Below are 18,674 nucleotides of genomic sequence, written 5' to 3' on the forward strand. Positions count from 1 at the left end.
GTTAACTATTTAAACAGTTAGGAGTCCGGTGGCACCTTAAAGACTGACATTTATCTGGACTCCTTGTTGTTTTTGTGGATACAGATTAACACGGCTACCCCCTGATGTTTAAACAATTAAAATTAAACAATATAATCAGTTAACCGATTAAAGGGAGAGGGGCTGGGGCTGTTCTGGCGGGCCAAGGGCTGGGGTCAGGGTCAACTGGCCAGCCCGGGGCTGGGGCCGCTCCAGCCAGTGCGGCCGGGGCTGGCGGTTAACAGGGTGGGTGAACCGGTAAGACTAATATTTACCATTTAACCATTTAATATTTTACATCCCTAATAAGTACCTGTGTGGGGCAAATATTTGATAGTGGTCACTTCAGTCTAGCAGAGAAAGGCATAACATGATCCAATGGCTGGAAGTTGAAGCTCGACAAATTCAAAATGGAATTAAGGTGTACATTTTTGACAGGGAGGGTAATTAACCATTGGAACAATTTACCAAGGTTCACTAAATCAAGGTTGGATGATTTTTTTAAAAGATGTGCTCTAGGAATTATTTTGGAGAAGTCCTGTGGCCTATGTTTTACAGAGGTTCATACTAGATGATCGCAATGGTTCCTTGTAGTATAGGAATCTATCTGTGAGTCTATGAATATGTTAAATACTGATTGTGAAGCATACAAACTAATGTCAGTGGATATGGTAGTTTTGTTACAAGCTGTGGCTTTAGCTGACAATTCTATTTGTTACTCCAGGGTTTGAGAGTATGAAGAAGTAACACTGATAACATCTGTTGGATCTGGAGGGTTTAAAATTCCCAATACAAAGCAAACGTGTCTAAAACAGTGATTCATTGTGTCAGAAGATTTACAGGGCGTGGGTGGGAAAGGATTGTAACCTAAGTAACTGAAACTTGGCTTTCACATCAAGAATACTACTAAATAGAAATAATGCAGAAATAATAGCAACATTATCTCAACCCTGCAAACATCAGTATTAACAATAGCTCTGTGAATACATTTTTAAAATAAATTTTGAAGGATTCTTAATATAAACGTGGTATATGTAGCTGTATATCACTTCTGTTTAAACCTGCAGATTTATTTTTTGTTTTATTTCAGTCTTGGCCCTTTGGTGAGTAAAGTGAAGGAGTATCAAGTGGAGACCATTGTGGATACACTCTGTACTAACATGCTTTCAGATAAAGAGCAGCTACGTGATATTTCAAGCATTGGCCTTAAAACAGTCATTGGAGAACTTCCTCCAGCTTCCAGTGGTAAGAAATTACATTCTTCTCCTCTTCTCTGTTTTTAAAACATGAGGTCTAACTTTACTTCTCTATATCCAATTCTTTCATTGTAAGCTAGTGTCCTTCAGTGAACCAGATTCAGTTGTCCCTCAGTGACTCTTGACATTGAAATTGACGTTTGTGGAGATAATCATTTGTGTGGTGCTTCTGTTATCATAAATAGGTAACAGTGTGTATATGTAAAGAGAAGTCAAGTGGTAAACTTGAAGTCAAGTCACCATAAAAAGAGCTGGAAATAATTTCAGATTACATCTGCTATAGATATCTACCTTAAATATTTTCAGGCAACAATATTCCTAGGCTTTTTAACGATAGTAGTTAAATTTCATTTGGGTACATTTTTAAAAAATGGACATTTAAATTGAGATGACTTTTCTTTAATGGGATTGTGATAATTTCTTGTCCCAGTATGTGTTTTGGGATGTACCTAGTGTTTCTAATTGTAGAATTACAGTACTTCAAACATCCTGACTTCCACTATAAAATTAACAAGGCAATCTTGAGGAATTCCACTTGCCAAATGTTAGCCACTTTGTTCTTTTAAATCTAGAAGGTGCTCAAATACCACAGTGAGTGCAGCATGTGAATTTGACTGGGCTAGAAGGGAATGATAACTCAAAACGGATTTGGGGATTGGAGTTCTCATGTTATGTTGATTACAAAGGGCAAGCTGCAGAAAAACTTTAAACAGTCTAACACAGTTATAAGTCTGGATAAGTAGAATTGGTAAAATAAATGTGCTGAAATTTTGACCATGCTATAAACTAGTAGAAAATCAGCAAAAAATTGCTTGTTTTGAAATTTTTCAAATAGCACTGGTGGAGAATTTCTATTTACTTTCTTTTAACCATGGTTTGCAGGCCAAAAATTAGTGCTATATGTTATGTTTGATCCACAGCACAATTTCTCAACTGTAGTAGCATAAACAGTGATGGTAGAATATGGCCACAATGTAGTATCTAACATTTTAGTTTTATTCAGCATAACTCACTGATGCAGATGATGCAGGGGTTCTTTAGGACTACTTCCATTTCTGTTCTTGGCTTCTTTATTCCCTGGTATACAATTTCTTTTGCCTCCTTTTTAGTCTCTGTTGTCTTTCCTTCCCCATTCTTTACAGGGGAGAAGCTGACTCAAATCTTCAGAAAGATTTGAACTTACTTCCAATTTCCCTGTTTGCCCAGGCCTTCGTTCCTACTCTCCTGAAACCTATAATATAGTAGTCTCCAAAGCATTTGGGTATCTTATGGAGCAAATCTTTTTCCCAACCCTTCTCCCTAGTCCTAGCACAGAAAGAAATTATGGCATCGTATTTTCTTGTCAGTCCCTAATTATTCGATTAGAACTGGTTTTGTGCTTCTTTCCAGGCCATGCTATGTCTCCTCTCCCACTTACCTACAGTCAGTGGATGTATGCTAGGTGTTCTTACACATGTTTAACTAGACATTAGGAAGCAGTCTCCCTAAATGTTACCTATTTTGCATTATGTATTGAAAAGTGCTCTCAAAGGTCCTAGTGAATGTTTAAAAATAATAAAACGCTATAGATGTTTTATGCTAAACTATAACACTCACCATTAAAGCATATGTTAACTTAAAAAATCCTTCCCAGGGATGTGCCTACATCCCTTTAAGGTCCTCAACTAAAACAAAAACCAGTCATGCTTGTTTAACCTTTAGCAGAAATAAGCATATACAATAATTTATAAAAAGAACATTATAGTAAGTGATTTCCAGTTAGGCTTTTATGCTGGTTAATGGATCTTCTGGCAAAAATGCCTAAACAAAGAGCTGAAATTCATGAAATGAGGGGAGAAATAGATATTTTATAGATTTGGACTGCTTTTTAAAAAAAAATGTCAGTTTTGTTGCTTTCTATTATCTAGAGGCAAAGGAAAAATGAATACTCATTAAACTAAAGGTTTTATTGCAAAGAGTCAAATACAGCCTTATGACTTCTAGCTCTTTTAATACAATGCGTTTGGACTGCTTGCTTCCTTACTCTTCCGCCATAAAATGCCCCAGCTAATTGCTTATTTCAGCTAATTTTTAGAAAACTGAATTAACAGAAGAATAAAACCTGAAAATCAGGGTGGATTTGATTTAAATCAAATTGATTTAAATCACTAGTCAGGAAGATTTGATTTAATCACGGATTTCTACATAAAAGTGCATTCTTAGTGGTGGTTATAACCTTAATACATATTCTTCACAACTCAGAGATAGATGTAGGTTTCATTTTTAGAAGGTGCACACTATACATTTTTAAAGTGATTTATTTTGAAAACTTTTCAGATTAGTTTAACAGCTATATCGGAAAATAAATGATTGTTTGGTTATTTCATTTACCAAAGGTAATTGAAGCAGATATTTATGAAGTCATTGAGAGGTGAACTATCTCCAATTCAACAGGTTAATCATTAATATTTGGAGGATTTTCTTGCTATGCTGTATTAGGAGGAGAACATCACCAGACAGACATTTAAATTGTTGTATTTAACTAAAACAACAACGCTATGTATTCTGGATTTTTTTCTTCAACAGCAAACATATAATATTTTAACAAAACAAGCATAAGAATTTTTGAAATTAGTTAAACATTCAGATTTTTTAAAATCAGGTTTGTTTTTGCTAAAATTGTTTAATTAAAATAGTTAAATGAAATATATTTTTTTAAAAAAACAACAATTAAATCGACTGTGTCAGCCAGATCAACATGAGAAACTTAAAATATTGGCTTCTGCAGCTAACTCAGTCGTCTTCACCTTCATTTTCCTGTTTGTTCGTAATCTGGAAAAGAAAAACAAGCGTTCCTGCTTTTTCAGGTCCCAAACAGTTTCTCAATTTGGAATGAATTTGTCCACAGGAAGAAAATATTCTTTCTACACCGGCAGAAGAAGCTACTGCTGTTAAAAGTGAGATTATCACTTCAACAGTTTCTGAATCCAAGTGCTTAAGTGACTTCCACCGGTTCACTGGTGTGACTTTCTCTAAAACATCATCAGCAAACATATATTTCTCGAATGGTTCACCGTTAGGCCTGAAGTTGATTCTAGTTGGCATTATGGAGGGATGATTGCTGGATGTTCATGTCATAATCAACTCCTCTTGACCCTAGTACCGAGTATTGAGAATATTTGCAAGAAAATGAGCTGGAGATCGTGCTTGTCCCATTCATTTTCTTAATGCTTGTAATTTAACTCTGTTATTGCATATTTCTCTTTTTAAGATCTTACTCAGTTCCTTCCAAATTTCAACAGCATCAGCTATTTCCCTGCATTTTGTTCAAGGCTACAGAAATAGGCTTCAGGGTACTCGGCATGTGTTCAACATTTCTCTTAAGCCCAATGTTAAGAACTTTGGCTGTGACAGTGCCATCTATTTTTTCACAATTTTGTTCACAAACTGTCATCAGATTAGGTCAGTTCTTGATATAGTGCTCAAAACAGTCCACTACTGAGTTCCATTGCATGTCTTGTGGGAGAGTTAGCTTGGATCCTCCCACTTTTTTCAGAGCAGCTGCTGCAAAGTGGTTGTTGCGGAAGTATTTTGAAATTTCAACAATATTGGCCTTTATTTCTGGAACACTGAAGTCTTTGGCTAGGACGGGCATTAAATAAGCACTGCAACCGTATGTTAGTAGCTAGGGACTCCCTTCACTCTCTTCTAAATAATTTATTCTCATCTTTGATACATTTGCAGCATTGTGACCAAGCTGTGTACTAGACATTTGAATTTTTTGTGTCAGTTTGTTACAGCTTTTACTGCTGCTACTTGTAAGTATTCTGCTGTGTGTGCATTTCCTGATGTATCAATTGTTTCTGTAAGGAAGATATTCCCTTCTGTTGTCACACAAGCACATACAACAGGATCATTGTGGACATTGCTCCACCCATCAAGACTCAGGTTAACAATTTCACCCTGCTCAGTTTCTCTTTCATGCACTTTATCCAGCAATTTACCTGCTATATCTGCTCTGTTGGGTGGACTGTATCTTGGTCTTAATGACTGAACTATGTTAATGAAGTGTGGGTTCTCAATCATACAGAAAGAGTTTGTTGCATAAACAAACTGGGCAATTTTTTCATCAATTACCTCTTTTTGTAATCTGCTGGTTCTTATCACAAATTTATCTATGGTTGTTTTTGGATGATGGAGTTTTTTTGTTCTTTTTGCTACAGGTGATATACTGTGGCTATGTGACATACATGATGTGACTGAAACACTATCATTGGCAGATAACTCTGAAACGATAGAAAATGATGGTGATCTTGAAGTTCGATAGTCTTCAGAATCCTGTATGTTGAGGATGGATTCTCCTAAACAAAATAAGTCAATGCAGTTATTTAATTATTATTACTATACTGCTTATTTAGTATTACTCATTGCATTCGCTGACACTCAGTACTACTTTAAAGGTTAAATTGTAAAAGGATGATCTACCTATTTCAGCTATTTATTTTTTATCACAACTGCATCTAAAATGATAGTACCATAGAGTAACAACTACATTTTTTGCTCAAACATGAGAATTCAAGAATAGTCCAGAAGGAAGACAGGAAATCCTTAAGAAAGAAGTATGACATAAAAAAGTTTACCAACCTGAAGATCCTGCATGTTCAGACATGTTCCTTTCATCTTCTTCAACGCAGCTTCCTCCTGAGAAGGAACACTTCTCATGATGTTGTTGGATTCGGGCAACCAGGCCTTGCATTTCTTTGTTGCACTGTTTGCATTTTGCATGCATGCCTGTCTTACTCACAGGTAGAGGAAGTTCATTAAAATATTCCCAAACTGGGTCTCTTTTACCGCCTGCTACCATTATAGATTTTCCCTTCTAGTGAGAGAATGGTATGGTAGATCTCAAATCAATGAAGGCTACACTCAGACCTCAAGACTGCTGGAATATGCTGCTCAAACAGTTTCACTTTTGTTTCTACTGCCTGTTCCCTCCCTTCTCACATTTATCTCCAGACTTCTTCTCCTTGTCCAGATCTGTTCCGCCCCCAACAATCTTCTATTCATTGAACTTTTTGAAACTTTGCACTTTTGGAGAGAGGTAAGGGATTGACTCCGTGTACACAAATTTGCAGAGGGACAATAGGATTGAGGTCTGTTATTTCTCACCTCTATATATTATTTATTTATTTAAAAACATTTTTGCTGTTAACAAGCATGTTATCTCTGGAGACCCAAATCTAGTTTGAGAACTGCAAAAAATCTAATTATTTCTGATGGTATCTTCTAGACTGAGCACTGAGTCCCATTGGGTAGATAGAAAGATTAACCTAAATAATCTACACAGAAGCCCCTGGAATCCCATAAGATTGGGTCCGTAATCCATGAACTATTGGAACTCATTTACAAAACTTTTCTTAAACATTACATGAATATATTGTCTCATACTATAGAATTTATAATCCCTATTCCATGATGAGATATCTTTGAGCTATAATATATCCTAATTAAAACTATCTTTAGATAAAAAGAACAGGAGTACTTGTGGCACCTTAGAGACTAACAAATTTATTTGAGTATAAGCTTTCGTGGGCTACAGCCCACTTCATCGGATGCATAGAATGGAACATATAGTAAGGAGATATATATATACACATACAGAGAACATGAAAAGGTGGCAGTTGCCACCAGTTATCAGCAGGAGAAAAAAAACCTTTTGTAGTGATAATCAAGATGGCCCATTTCAGACAGTTTGACAAGAAGGTGTGAGGATACTTAACATGGGGAAATAGATTCAATGTGTGTAATGGCTCAGCCATTCCCAGTCTCTATTCAAGCCCAGATTGATGGTATCTAGTTTGCATATTAATTCAAGTTCAGCAGTTTCTCGTTGGAGTCTGTTTTTGAAGCTTTTCTGTTGCTGATAATTGCTCATCTTAATTAATTAGACTCTTAGAGTTGGTAGGGCAACTCCCACCTTTTCATGTTCTCTGTATGTGTATATATATCTCCTTACTATATGTTCCATTCTATGCATCCGATGAAGTGAGCTGTAGCCCACGAAAGCTTATGCTCAAATAAATTTGTTAGTTTCTAAGGTGCCACAAGTACTCCTGTTCTTTTTGCAGATACAGACTAGCACGGCTGCTACTCTGAAACCTATCTTTAGATAGGTTTTTTCCTCAAAATTTTTTTATCTAAAAAATCTGATTTAAATTTAAAAAAAATCAGATTTTTTTTTATTTTTTAAAATTAATTGATTTTTATCCACCCTGCTGAAAATTAATGATGACCTAGCTTAAACTCCTTGACACTTCACTATACCAGCTGTTCTTCACGGCCAGTTCAAGTTACCTCCCTACTTTTCTCAGTAAACTTTCTTGCTGTTATTTCTCTTTATTCCCACCTATAATCTCCTCCTGGCTCCACACACTTTCAGTCAACAAATACCCCCTGTTGAAGGCTTTCAATGGCCTCTACTTTCTGCTGCTTCCATGCCAGCAGCTTTCTGTTCCTTTTGAGTTGCATGCAGATTTCTTACATTTTAATGAAAGAACATCTTGCTCAGTAACTGTTTCTAGGTAGAGCAACCTTTCAGTTTGAGTGTAAAGCAGTCAATTTAGGCTTACATTGGACAATTAAAATTTTTGCTAAGTAATTTCTGTTGCAAATATGACATTTGGTATATGACATTTGGTATTAGATTTGCACATTTTTACTCTCAAAATGCTAAGGTTTCGTTGTACTTTTCAGGATCTGCATTAGCGGCTAATGTTTGTAAAAAGATCACAGGGCGTCTTACAAGTGCTATAGCCAAGCAGGAAGATGTGTCTGTCCAGTTAGAGGCCTTGGATATCATGGCTGATATGCTGAGCAGGTAAGCATCCTTGTTACAAAATGGTGATAGAATGTAATTGTTAATGCTATGTTTTACCTGGTTTAAATCAATGTGAACTTAATTTTTCTAGTTATTAAATTTTAGGTGATTATAATTTAGGCTTTGTAAACATGAAAAAGTTGAGTAACTTGTTTAAAACGAGGAAAATTGAACACAAATGAAACTTTGTAGCAGAATACAAATCTTACATTTAAAATATATTTAATTTAAGCATAGCTGATTAATCAAATAACTCATTATTTATCTTTTGATGCTGTTGAGAACGTCTTTAGTTACCAGTTTCAATTCTCAGTATACTTAAAGGTATATCTGAAAGCAGTTAATTAGTTTCTTAGTTTTTCCAAATAATTCTAAATGCACTTGATATATATTTTTGTATGGCATTTTGGGAATACTTGGAATAAGAATGATACAATAGAAGAACGAAATCAGTTCTAGATTCAGTTGGTTTGAGTTTGTGTTTTGTCTGTTTTAAGGCAAGGAGGACTGCTTGTTAACTTCCATCCTTCAATTCTGACCTGTCTGCTCCCCCAGCTGACTAGTCCCAGGCTTGCTGTGAGGAAAAGAACCATCATTGCTCTTGGTCACCTGGTTATGAGTTGTGGCAATATAGTTTTTGTTGACCTCATTGAACATCTGTTGACAGAGCTGTCTAAAAATGATTCCATGTCAACAACTAGGACCTATATACAGTGTATTGCTGCTATCAGTAGGCAAGCAGGTCATAGAATAGGTAAGATAATTTATATATTTTTCTCTGATTCTGCATATTTTTAGATGTGAATCATCACTTTTCTAATTTTCCTTTTTCAGGTGAATATCTTGAGAAAATAATCCCTTTAGTGGTAAAATTTTGTAATGTAGATGATGATGAACTAAGAGAATATTGCATTCAAGCTTTTGAAGCTTTTGTTAGGAGGTAAGCTACTTTTAAGGTATGTGGGTTTTTTTTTTTTCTTTCTTCTTACAAGTTGCTTGGTTGTCATTTGAATGTATAAGAAGTCATTGCTAGTCCTTGAGCAATTGAAAAGAGTTGTAGTAAGCCACAAGAAATGTGTTTCCTTTCCTGATGGAAGTGATGGTCTTTGTGGTGCAAAATACCTTTGCTGATTTTGAGTCAGAGATCATACCTGAATTGCTAAAGCAGATTTTTCTATCACTATCTTGTAATTTAACTGATGATCAGTGTAATATGTACACAGACTGGCACAATAGGCCATGATTTGCTATTCATGTATAGTGACAGATAAGAAAATTGTTTTTATAAATATAATGCTTATGGAAAGTGCTAGATTCCCATTAGTGGAGACAGAACCTTCTTATTTCCAAAGGTACATCATAAGATTCTATAGCAGTCAGATTAGAAGATCATAATGGTCCCTTTTTGCGTTAAAAATCTGTGAATATAAATCATAGGCAGCAGCAGAGCATACTTCCCTGTCCCTCTACTTTTGCATTCCCTGAAGGGGTGAGAGGATCTTCTTGTTTCCTTGACCTCTGCTTCGACAGATTGCAATGGCAATAATTGTCACAGTAGCTTTTGGGAGCTGAATTATGAGAACGGAACTACAAGACCACAAAATGGCTAGTGAACTATCTCTTTGTTTTGTTTGATTCTATCTATGGAGGTGAAACTCCGTATTTTTTCCAATCTTCTAAATTACCCTGTGTCAGTTTGGCCTGAGTTCTTGTATAGCAAGTTTCAGATTGTACTGAATGTTTGTAACTGAGTTGAATTCTGAGAAAAAACATATGTAATGGGAATTCTGATAGTATTAGATTTGCTAGTGGAATCAATACTAAAGCATATAGATACAAATTTCTTCTGTTAAAGAAGAATTGTTAATTGTTGAATATTAATATTTATAAGCTAAACTTATTTGTTAAATTTATTATGCAGATGTCCTAAGGAAGTTTATCCTCATGTGTCTACCATTATAAACATTTGTCTTAAGTACCTTACCTATGATCCTAATTACAATTATGATGATGAAGATGAAGATGAAAATGCCATGGATGCTGATGGTGGTGATGATGATGATCAAGGTATATTTTTCTCTTGGTTTTGGAGAGAAGAGCTAGTGAGCCTAAATTGTGAGGAAACGGAAATGATCAATTCTATAAGTCTTAATTCAGGTCTTTCCAAAACTTAAATGATTGTGTGACATTTTCATGTTTTCCTCTTTTATTTTTGCGGGCATAGCTATTTACTACACTCAGTAAGGTGAACAGGATGACATTTTATATAGGTATTTAGTGCATCCATTGGCCTGGTATTGTGAGTTTAGAGGGATTATAGTAAAGAATGACATAACTGTCTAAAAGTACTTGAATGGTGTAAACACGAGGAAGGCAGAGGAATTCTTTAGTATGACATAACTAGAAGTTGGAAGAAATTTACAGAATGAATTTAAGATGTGTATGAGGGATGCTTCTTTGCATGAGATGTGTATTGTTTTTATTTATTTGTATTACCATAGCATCTAGGGTCATAGAGAAGGGGATCTCACGCTAGCTGCTGTACAAACACAGAACAAAAGAATGTCCAATTAGACTGGATAAAGCACCAGAAAATATTGTGTAAAACATTGCTGCAGTTGCAGAGGGGTGGAGTAGAAGACTCAGAAGGTCTTAATACCACTTAGCTGTTTGACAAAGCTGTGAGCAGCAGCAGAGAGATGGTGAAGTCTGCAGGAGATAACCAAATGTAAATTTTCCTCTTGCCAGGGAAAGTTTCCAAGTTGCCATCAGTGGGTGCATTTCTCAGTCCCTCTTTAGGTTAGGTATAAAAAGTATAAAATTATTATGTTGCTGCTGGATAGCTTGCTATATTTACTGAAACTTTGGCCCATCACTTAATCTGGATTTCAGAGCATGAGAACAGCAAACTCACATGCTTGTGACTCAAGTAGATCTGAACCTAAGCTGTCTCAGTTGGAAAGGTAGAGCATTCTGCTACTGGGACATCTAGCTCTGTTTTAAATTAATTTTTAAATAGTAATATAATCTGCTTTACTTCTTGCATGCTCTGCTTCTGTTCTGTTTTCTTTGTGGAAAATAGTATGGTTGAGTTTGTTGATAAACAAGTGTCTTGCTCTCTTAAGCTGCTAAATAGTTAACTTCAATCCTATAGAAGTTGTTTCAGAGGGCTTTGTTTTCCAATAAAGGAGAGTTAAATAGAATATTCTGATCAGGCCTATAATATAAATGTCTGATTTAGGGGAACTAGATTTTTAGGCTGTAAGAGTATATATTCTAACAGTTACAAAATCTTACGTACTATTTATTAAACATAATTTAGTTCTTTCTAAATTGGTGGTACAACAAAGAATGTAGAGATATAAGGGGAGATTTAACAAAACAAAACTGTGGAGTATTTAGGACTTTGAAAGACAATATCTTGTCTCTGTTCACAAAGCAATGTAGATTTTGTAAAATTATTAAAATCTGTACAGTTTCCTACCCTGGAAAGAACCCGAGACTTGTAAGTTTTGGCTTTTAGAAGTCACTGTTGCATATTGATATGACTCCTTTTTTATGGAATGGGATACAAATATAATTGTAGTCTATATACAGGTGATAGGACCAACCACATGGTGTTGAACCCATGCACAATTTTTGCTGGTATAATGCCCCCAACAAGATAAAATGTGAAGAGGCTAGTTTTCAGAATTTTGATTTGCTATTATTACCTTATTGTCTCACCTGATGAATAGATATGAAAACATTTGAAATAAAAAATTTAGTAAGGCCACAAGTGTGGTGGGAATGACTTTGTCCAATTAGCAACTGAAGTTGAGGAGGGGATGTATGAGAGGGACTGGTGTGAGGAAGCTGGCAAAGTAGATAATTAATTTTAGGACTAAGGCAGTTTTGAATGACCTTTTGTATACTTCTGCTTTATCTTGATTATAGACTGCTTCTTAAATTTCTTAAGCTAATATATTATCTGTCTCTGGTAAGTTTTACACATTTAACAATTTCTTGTATCAAATAAATTTTGGGTTTAAATCAAAACTTCCTGTACAAAACTGCTAGCATGGAATGTCTCTTTGTGAATTTGTGTATAATAGAAGTTCATTTTATTTTGTCAAGGGAGTGATGATGAATATAGTGATGATGACGATATGAGCTGGAAAGTGAGACGTGCAGCAGCTAAATGTTTAGATGCTGTGGTTAGCACACGACATGAAATGCTTCCAGAATTCTACAAGACCGTATCTCCTGCTTTAATAGCCAGATTCAAAGAGCGTGAGGAGAATGTAAAAGCAGATGTTTTCCATGCGTATCTTTCTCTTTTAAAACAAACTCGACCTGTGCAGAGTTGGCTGTGTGATCCTGACGCAATGGAACAAGGAGAGACACCTTTGACAATGCTTCAGAGTCAGGTTAGCTGTCATGATTTTTTTTTTAGTTCTTTGAATTTGAGAGAAGGCCATGCTGATTATTCACGGTTCTCTGGGTTTATGTGGAAAGTGGCAAAATCACTATTTGTCACCAGTTTCTTATAGTTGTACACAGATTATGGGTTTTGACTCTGCTAACTCATCTGAGAGGGAGTGTAGGTTAAATTGGCTCAGATACCTGCAGCTGCTCTGGAAACTGGAATTACCTGTTGGACTCATAGAGTGCTCATTTGATTTTAATTATTAGCTGCCCATCTCTAAAAATGCTGTGGAGTCTATGAACCTAGTTATTATTTGCCCCATATTATAAAACAAAACATTCAGAGTCTGCGACCTATTATAGCTGTTTAGCTAAATTCAGAATAGGAGAAAACTCAAATTCTCACAATAAAAGGAAGGCGACACTTGATCAGTAGAACACATTTTACTTGCAGAATAGGGAGAAGTGGCGATACTAACAGAATCATTTTCCAAATTGATTTAATAGGGTAATTATGTAATTAATATTTCTGTTTCTAGAAATTTGAGAGAAAAGCTACATGGAAAACATGTTTTGCTAAATCTGACCTTAATTTCTCAAGTTAAAAATTCCTGGGATGGTAATTGATTTGAAGATCTGAAACTTAAAGCTCTCAATGTATCTAGAAAGACAGCTCTTCTGAAGACTCAAAGCCCAGAGAGACATTTTGTTTTACGTAATTTAGGATAACTGTAAAGGAAATGCTAACTGCTAAACTAGTTAACAGGTGTGTAATTACTACAGGTTCCCAACATAGTTAAAGCCTTGCACAAACAGATGAAGGAGAAGAGTGTGAAGACTCGTCAATGTTGTTTTAACATGCTAACTGAACTGGTAAATGTTTTACCTGGAGCCCTAACACAACACATTCCTGTACTTGTGCCAGGTATGAAAAATGTATTAGTAAATCTGCTATAGGTTAACTGTGACTTTGACTTCAAACGTTTCTAAACCTTAAAACCTGATATTTAAGAATAAGCTTTGAAGTGTAGTTCTAAATTAAGACAGTACCACTCAACTGTAAGTGGCAGCTTAGCTTCTTTGTGAATCCACATGCATAGGTTAGTGGCATTTTTACTTCGGTTGGCCCTGGAGAACCAAAGTGAAAAGCCCTGGGCTTGTACGCTAGATTCATTTTGTCTAGTCTAGAATCAGAATTGTTAACTTGTGGATTGGAAGACCAAATTCTGCCCACATTTCCACGTGTGCAGGGCTAAATACTGCCCTTATTTTCACCTTTACCACCCATGCAGAATCTTTACCACTTGTTGTGGTGGATGAGCCAAAAAAAAAAAGCTTTACTTTCAGATTTGTTGTAGAATTTACAGGGCTGGTAGCTAGAAAACTCTTATTGGTAAACTAGACAAATTTTGATAAAAGCTACTGAAGCTACAAATATGCAATCTTCTATATCACTTTTATATAATCACTTTTCAGAGCATGACACTTTTTATATAAAACGATTATATATGTTAGTATATGTTAGTCTTTAGATGCAGCTAAAACTTCTAACTTGTTTCAGTCTCATGAAGTAGCTAGGGATGTGTGTGTACACATATACATGTTTTAAGTATGGTCATTTTGAGCATAGTTTCCTCTAGTACACCGCTACCTTGATATAACGCGACCCGATATAACGCGAATTCGGATATAACGTGGTAAAGCAGCGCTCCGGGGGGGCGGGACTGCGCACTCCGGCGGATCAAAGCAAGTTCAATATAACGCGGTTTCACCTATAACGCGGTAAGATTTTTTTGGCTCCCGAGGACAGCGTTGTATCGAGGTAGAGGTGTAGTTAAAAGAAAAAGACAGCACAAGCCATCAAATGGCCTATGTGTGCTGCCTGAGTGGAAGAAGTTTGGAAAGTTTATTGCTTTAAATCAAAGGTGGGAAAGGCTTTCTGGAAGGAAATGTTTAAGAGCAGAAAATGTTATCATGATTTGGTTGCGTTCTTTGGAACTTTTAGTGATTTCTGATGTTAAAAATAAATACATAAATAACAGAACCTCTTTTCTTTTACAGGGATAATTTTTTCACTGAATGACAAATCAAGTTCCTCTAATTTGAAGATTGATGCTTTGTCTTGTCTGTACGTGATCCTGTGTAACCATTCTCCCCAAGTCTTCCATCCTCATGTTCAAGCACTGGTGCCTCCAGTTGTAGCTTGTGTGGGAGACCCTTTTTACAAGATAACATCAGAGGCACTTCTGGTTACACAGCAGCTTGTGAAGGTCATTCGTCCTTTAGACCAGCCTTCTTCCTTTGATGCCACACCTTATATCAAAGATTTGTTTACTTGCACCATCAAGAGACTGAAGGCTGCTGACATTGATCAGGAAGTAAAAGAGAGGGCAATCTCCTGTATGGGCCAGATCATCTGCAGCCTTGGTGATAATCTGGGCACTGACCTGCCTACTACGCTTCAGATCTTCCTAGAGAGACTAAAGAATGAGATTACTCGGTTAACTACAGTGAAGGCTTTGACGCTGATTGCTGGCTCTCCTTTGAAGATAGATCTGAGACCAATCCTTGGGGAAGGAGTTCCTATCCTTGCCTCTTTCCTCAGAAAGAACCAGCGAGCTTTGAAACTAGGCACGCTTTCTGCTCTAGATATCTTAATTAAAAATTACAGTGACAGCTTGACAGCTGCCATGATTGATGCTGTCCTGGATGAGCTTCCACCTCTTATCAGTGAAAGTGATATGCACGTTTCACAGATGGCCATCAGTTTTCTAACTACACTGGCTAAAGTGTATCCTTCCTCCCTCTCAAAGATCAGTGGGTCCATTCTTAATGAACTTATTGGCCTGGTGAGATCACCATTATTGCAGGGTGGAGCACTTAGTGCTATGCTAGAATTTTTCCAAGCTTTGGTTGTGACTGGAACAAATAACTTAGGATATATGGATTTATTACGCATGTTAACAGGTCCAGTGTACTCGCAGAGCACTGCACTTACTCACAAGCAGTCTTATTATTCCATTGCCAAATGTGTAGCTGCCCTTACACGCGCTTGCCCTAAAGAGGGACCAGCTGTAGTAGGTCAGTTCATTCAGGATGTCAAGAATTCAAGGTCCACAGATTCCATTCGTCTTTTAGCTTTGCTGTCTCTTGGGGAAGTTGGGCATCACATTGATCTAAGTGGACAAATTGAGCTCAAGTCTGTAATACTAGAAGCATTCTCCTCTCCTAGTGAAGAAGTCAAGTCTGCAGCATCTTATGCCCTTGGCAGTATTAGTGTTGGCAATCTTCCTGAATATCTACCATTTGTCTTACAAGAAATAACCAGTCAGCCTAAGAGGCAATACCTACTTCTCCATTCCTTGAAAGAAATAATTAGCTCTGCATCAGTGGTAGGTCTCAAACCATATGTTGAGAACATCTGGGCCTTACTGCTGAAACACTGTGAGTGTGCAGAAGAGGGTACCAGGAATGTTGTTGCTGAATGCTTGGGAAAGCTTACTTTAATAGACCCAGAGACTCTGCTACCACGGCTCAAGGGATATTTGGCATCAGGTAGGCTGTCATTCAAAATATATATATAGGCTGTCTGTTAAGAGAAAGGAAGTTTTGTACTTCTGACTATGAGTTTAAGCTATACTCAATAGCTTACACTTGAGTTTTATTGTATGAAAAATCTCTTCTTGAATTGTGGACTGCTTCCAGAAAATTTCAGCAAATGAGATCATGCTACCTCTTGACGCCTGATTTTACATATTATGCATGAAGGCATAAGAAATAAGGCATTTAAATTTCATTATACATTATGGAGCAGTGATCTGAAATTTTTGTTACTTATCCAATTGAACATTGTATAGATTTTATTAGATTTGTACTTTACAAATAAGTATTTGAATGGCCATTGTTTTTAGAATAACATTTTCCTTACACTGGAGGAAGTAGATAGTATATAATGTGAATTCCTTCTATACTTTGATAATGAGAATCTGGCTTTTGAAATAATACAATGGTGGTTTTATTAGTGAAGAGTTGTAAACTAAATCATGTAAATAGTTTTAAAGAACATGGAGATAGCAATGTTTTTTTTCAAATGCAGCATACAAACAGTTTTGGGACATAATCAAAAGACTTCTGAAATATAAGGATGATAAGGGCTGAGGGATATATATGTTCATTGTACATAGTTCAATACAGTAATTGCACCCCTAGGGTTGTATTGATATATATACAGATATTTTCATTTGTTTAGAACAAAGAATTCCTTTGTAGAACTACAGCTGTATCTATTTGGGATACATTTTTCATTAAGGCGTTCATTATGTAATGACATTGCTATAGAAGACAAGTTTATTTAATGTATTTCTAATTAACATTTATCATGAATCCCTGTTTAAAATGTAATAATGGAAAATCATGAAAAAAAGTAACACCTTGCCAGCCGATCAGTAACGTCTAATTCCTTAGTATTTTGAAAGTAGTATCAAGAAGTGTCTTTCTTAGAAAAATAGACATATTGTGGTGAGAAAAGATGACTTTTATAATATAATTTATTTGATTAAATTATTTAGCAACTTCAATATTTTTTAACTAAAATGACATGTTTGGTATTAGGGTCATCATATGCTCGAAGTTCAGTGGTTACTGCTGTGAAGTTCACGATTTCTGATCATCCACAACCCATAGATCCACTATTAAAGAACTGCATAGGTAAGTTTCTTATGTGTTTTTTAAAATTAAAACCAAGTTTCTTTTTAAGCAGTTAATATTCCAGCTTTGATATCAGGGTGTGCAGTGTAAAGAATCCATTTAAAAAACATGCTTTGCAGGTATCGGAATTAAACACTCACCAATGACAACTATTAGTGAGCGCTGTTGTTAAAGACTGTAGACTGAAGCTTACTAGATGCCATTAAGGAAATGGTAACTTTTCAGGATAGACCACTGAGGTCCCCAAATAGATAGCAATAGCTGCAAGATTGCTAACCATTTACTTTTTTAATTGCTAAATTTATTTTCAAGTGATAAATCTTAAATTAAAATGTATATACACAGTCATGTAATGCATTAGAAACTGAAAGATTTCTTTTACATATAATTTTTATACATTATTTGAAGAAACCAATGAGCTGTCAAAATGTGTTATTGATCCATAAATAACCAAGATACTTGGAGAATCCAGTACTTCTTTAGGAGGAAAAACAAGCTTTGCATTGTCACATGACTTTCTGATCCTCTAGATCTACTCTTGTTCATGACCCTCCAGCAGTGTGTAGTATGGTCAGACCCACCAGGGAGAACATTATAGAATCTATTAAGTACATCATTTCTACACATGTGTGTTTAGTACTCTATTTTAGATCTCAACCTTTTCAGTCTTAATAAAATCATGTATTTTTAAAGCAAATACAAACCTTGGTCTGATTTTTCATATTTCCAAGTGGGTTATTTTCTTATGATACGACTGGGCTTTATTTTAGACTGTATCTGGAATAGGTATTACAGTGTATCTGTATTACACATACGCTTTATTGTTATACTTCCTCAAGTTTTAGGAAAGCCTTTCATAAATTGATTGGGTAGCCAAAAGAAACTATCGTCATTAATGATGTGATAGTCCAAAAGCCTTTGTTAGTCTCCTTCTCTAAAATTAATTAATTCACTTCCCTTCCTTCTTTGAGTCCATTTTTCCTACAGCCTTACTTGTATTTTTTCCTCCCTTCCATTACTATTTGTTTTTCTCGGGTTCTTCTTGAGAACTGCGTTCTTTGAGGCAAGTGGTTTCATTAGATTCACTTTTTTACTATTTGTTCTCTAAACTCACTGCTGCATGGCAACAAGGCCTCTGGCCTAGAAAAGTTTTTGAGGGGTCTTCTTTCAGAATCAGCCAGTGTCATTCTTTCATAGGGCTAGAAGAAATTCATAGATTCCAAGGCCAGAAGGAACCATTGTGATCATCTAGTCTGACCTCCTGTACAACACAGGCCATAGAACTTCCCCAAAATAATTCCTAGAGCAGATCTTTTAGAAATAAATCCAGTCTTGATTTAAAAATTGTCAGTGATCGAGAATCCACCATGACCTTTGGTTAAATTGTTGCAATATTTAATTACTCGGACCTTAGTGCCTTATTTCCAGTC

At 35.9% G+C, this 18,674-nt stretch overlaps 1 protein-coding gene across 2 annotated transcripts in view; it reads left to right on the forward strand.

The window, feature by feature from the left end:
* The window catches only part of CAND1 (cullin associated and neddylation dissociated 1), a 45,179-nt gene that overhangs the window by 21,329 nt on the left and 5,176 nt on the right, over nt 1–18,674 (forward strand). The window contains exons 3-11 of one of the 2 annotated variants that reach the window (XM_065419544.1): nt 1,109–1,263; nt 8,007–8,130; nt 8,628–8,884; nt 8,965–9,070; nt 10,052–10,197; nt 12,247–12,539; nt 13,321–13,462; nt 14,599–16,092; nt 17,149–17,244. In XM_065419544.1, coding sequence (XP_065275616.1) covers nt 1,109–1,263; nt 8,007–8,130; nt 8,628–8,884; nt 8,965–9,070; nt 10,052–10,197; nt 12,247–12,539; nt 13,321–13,462; nt 14,599–16,092; nt 17,149–17,244 — 2,813 coding nt within the window. The remainder of the gene's footprint in view (nt 1–1,108; nt 1,264–8,006; nt 8,131–8,627; nt 8,885–8,964; nt 9,071–10,051; nt 10,198–12,246; nt 12,540–13,320; nt 13,463–14,598; nt 16,093–17,148; nt 17,245–18,674) is intronic. The other variant, XM_065419551.1, reaches the window with a different exon arrangement.

The sequence above is a fragment of the Emys orbicularis genome, chromosome 1, assembly GCF_028017835.1.
Source record: "Emys orbicularis isolate rEmyOrb1 chromosome 1, rEmyOrb1.hap1, whole genome shotgun sequence".
In the NCBI taxonomy this organism is placed as follows: Eukaryota; Metazoa; Chordata; order Testudines; family Emydidae; genus Emys; species Emys orbicularis.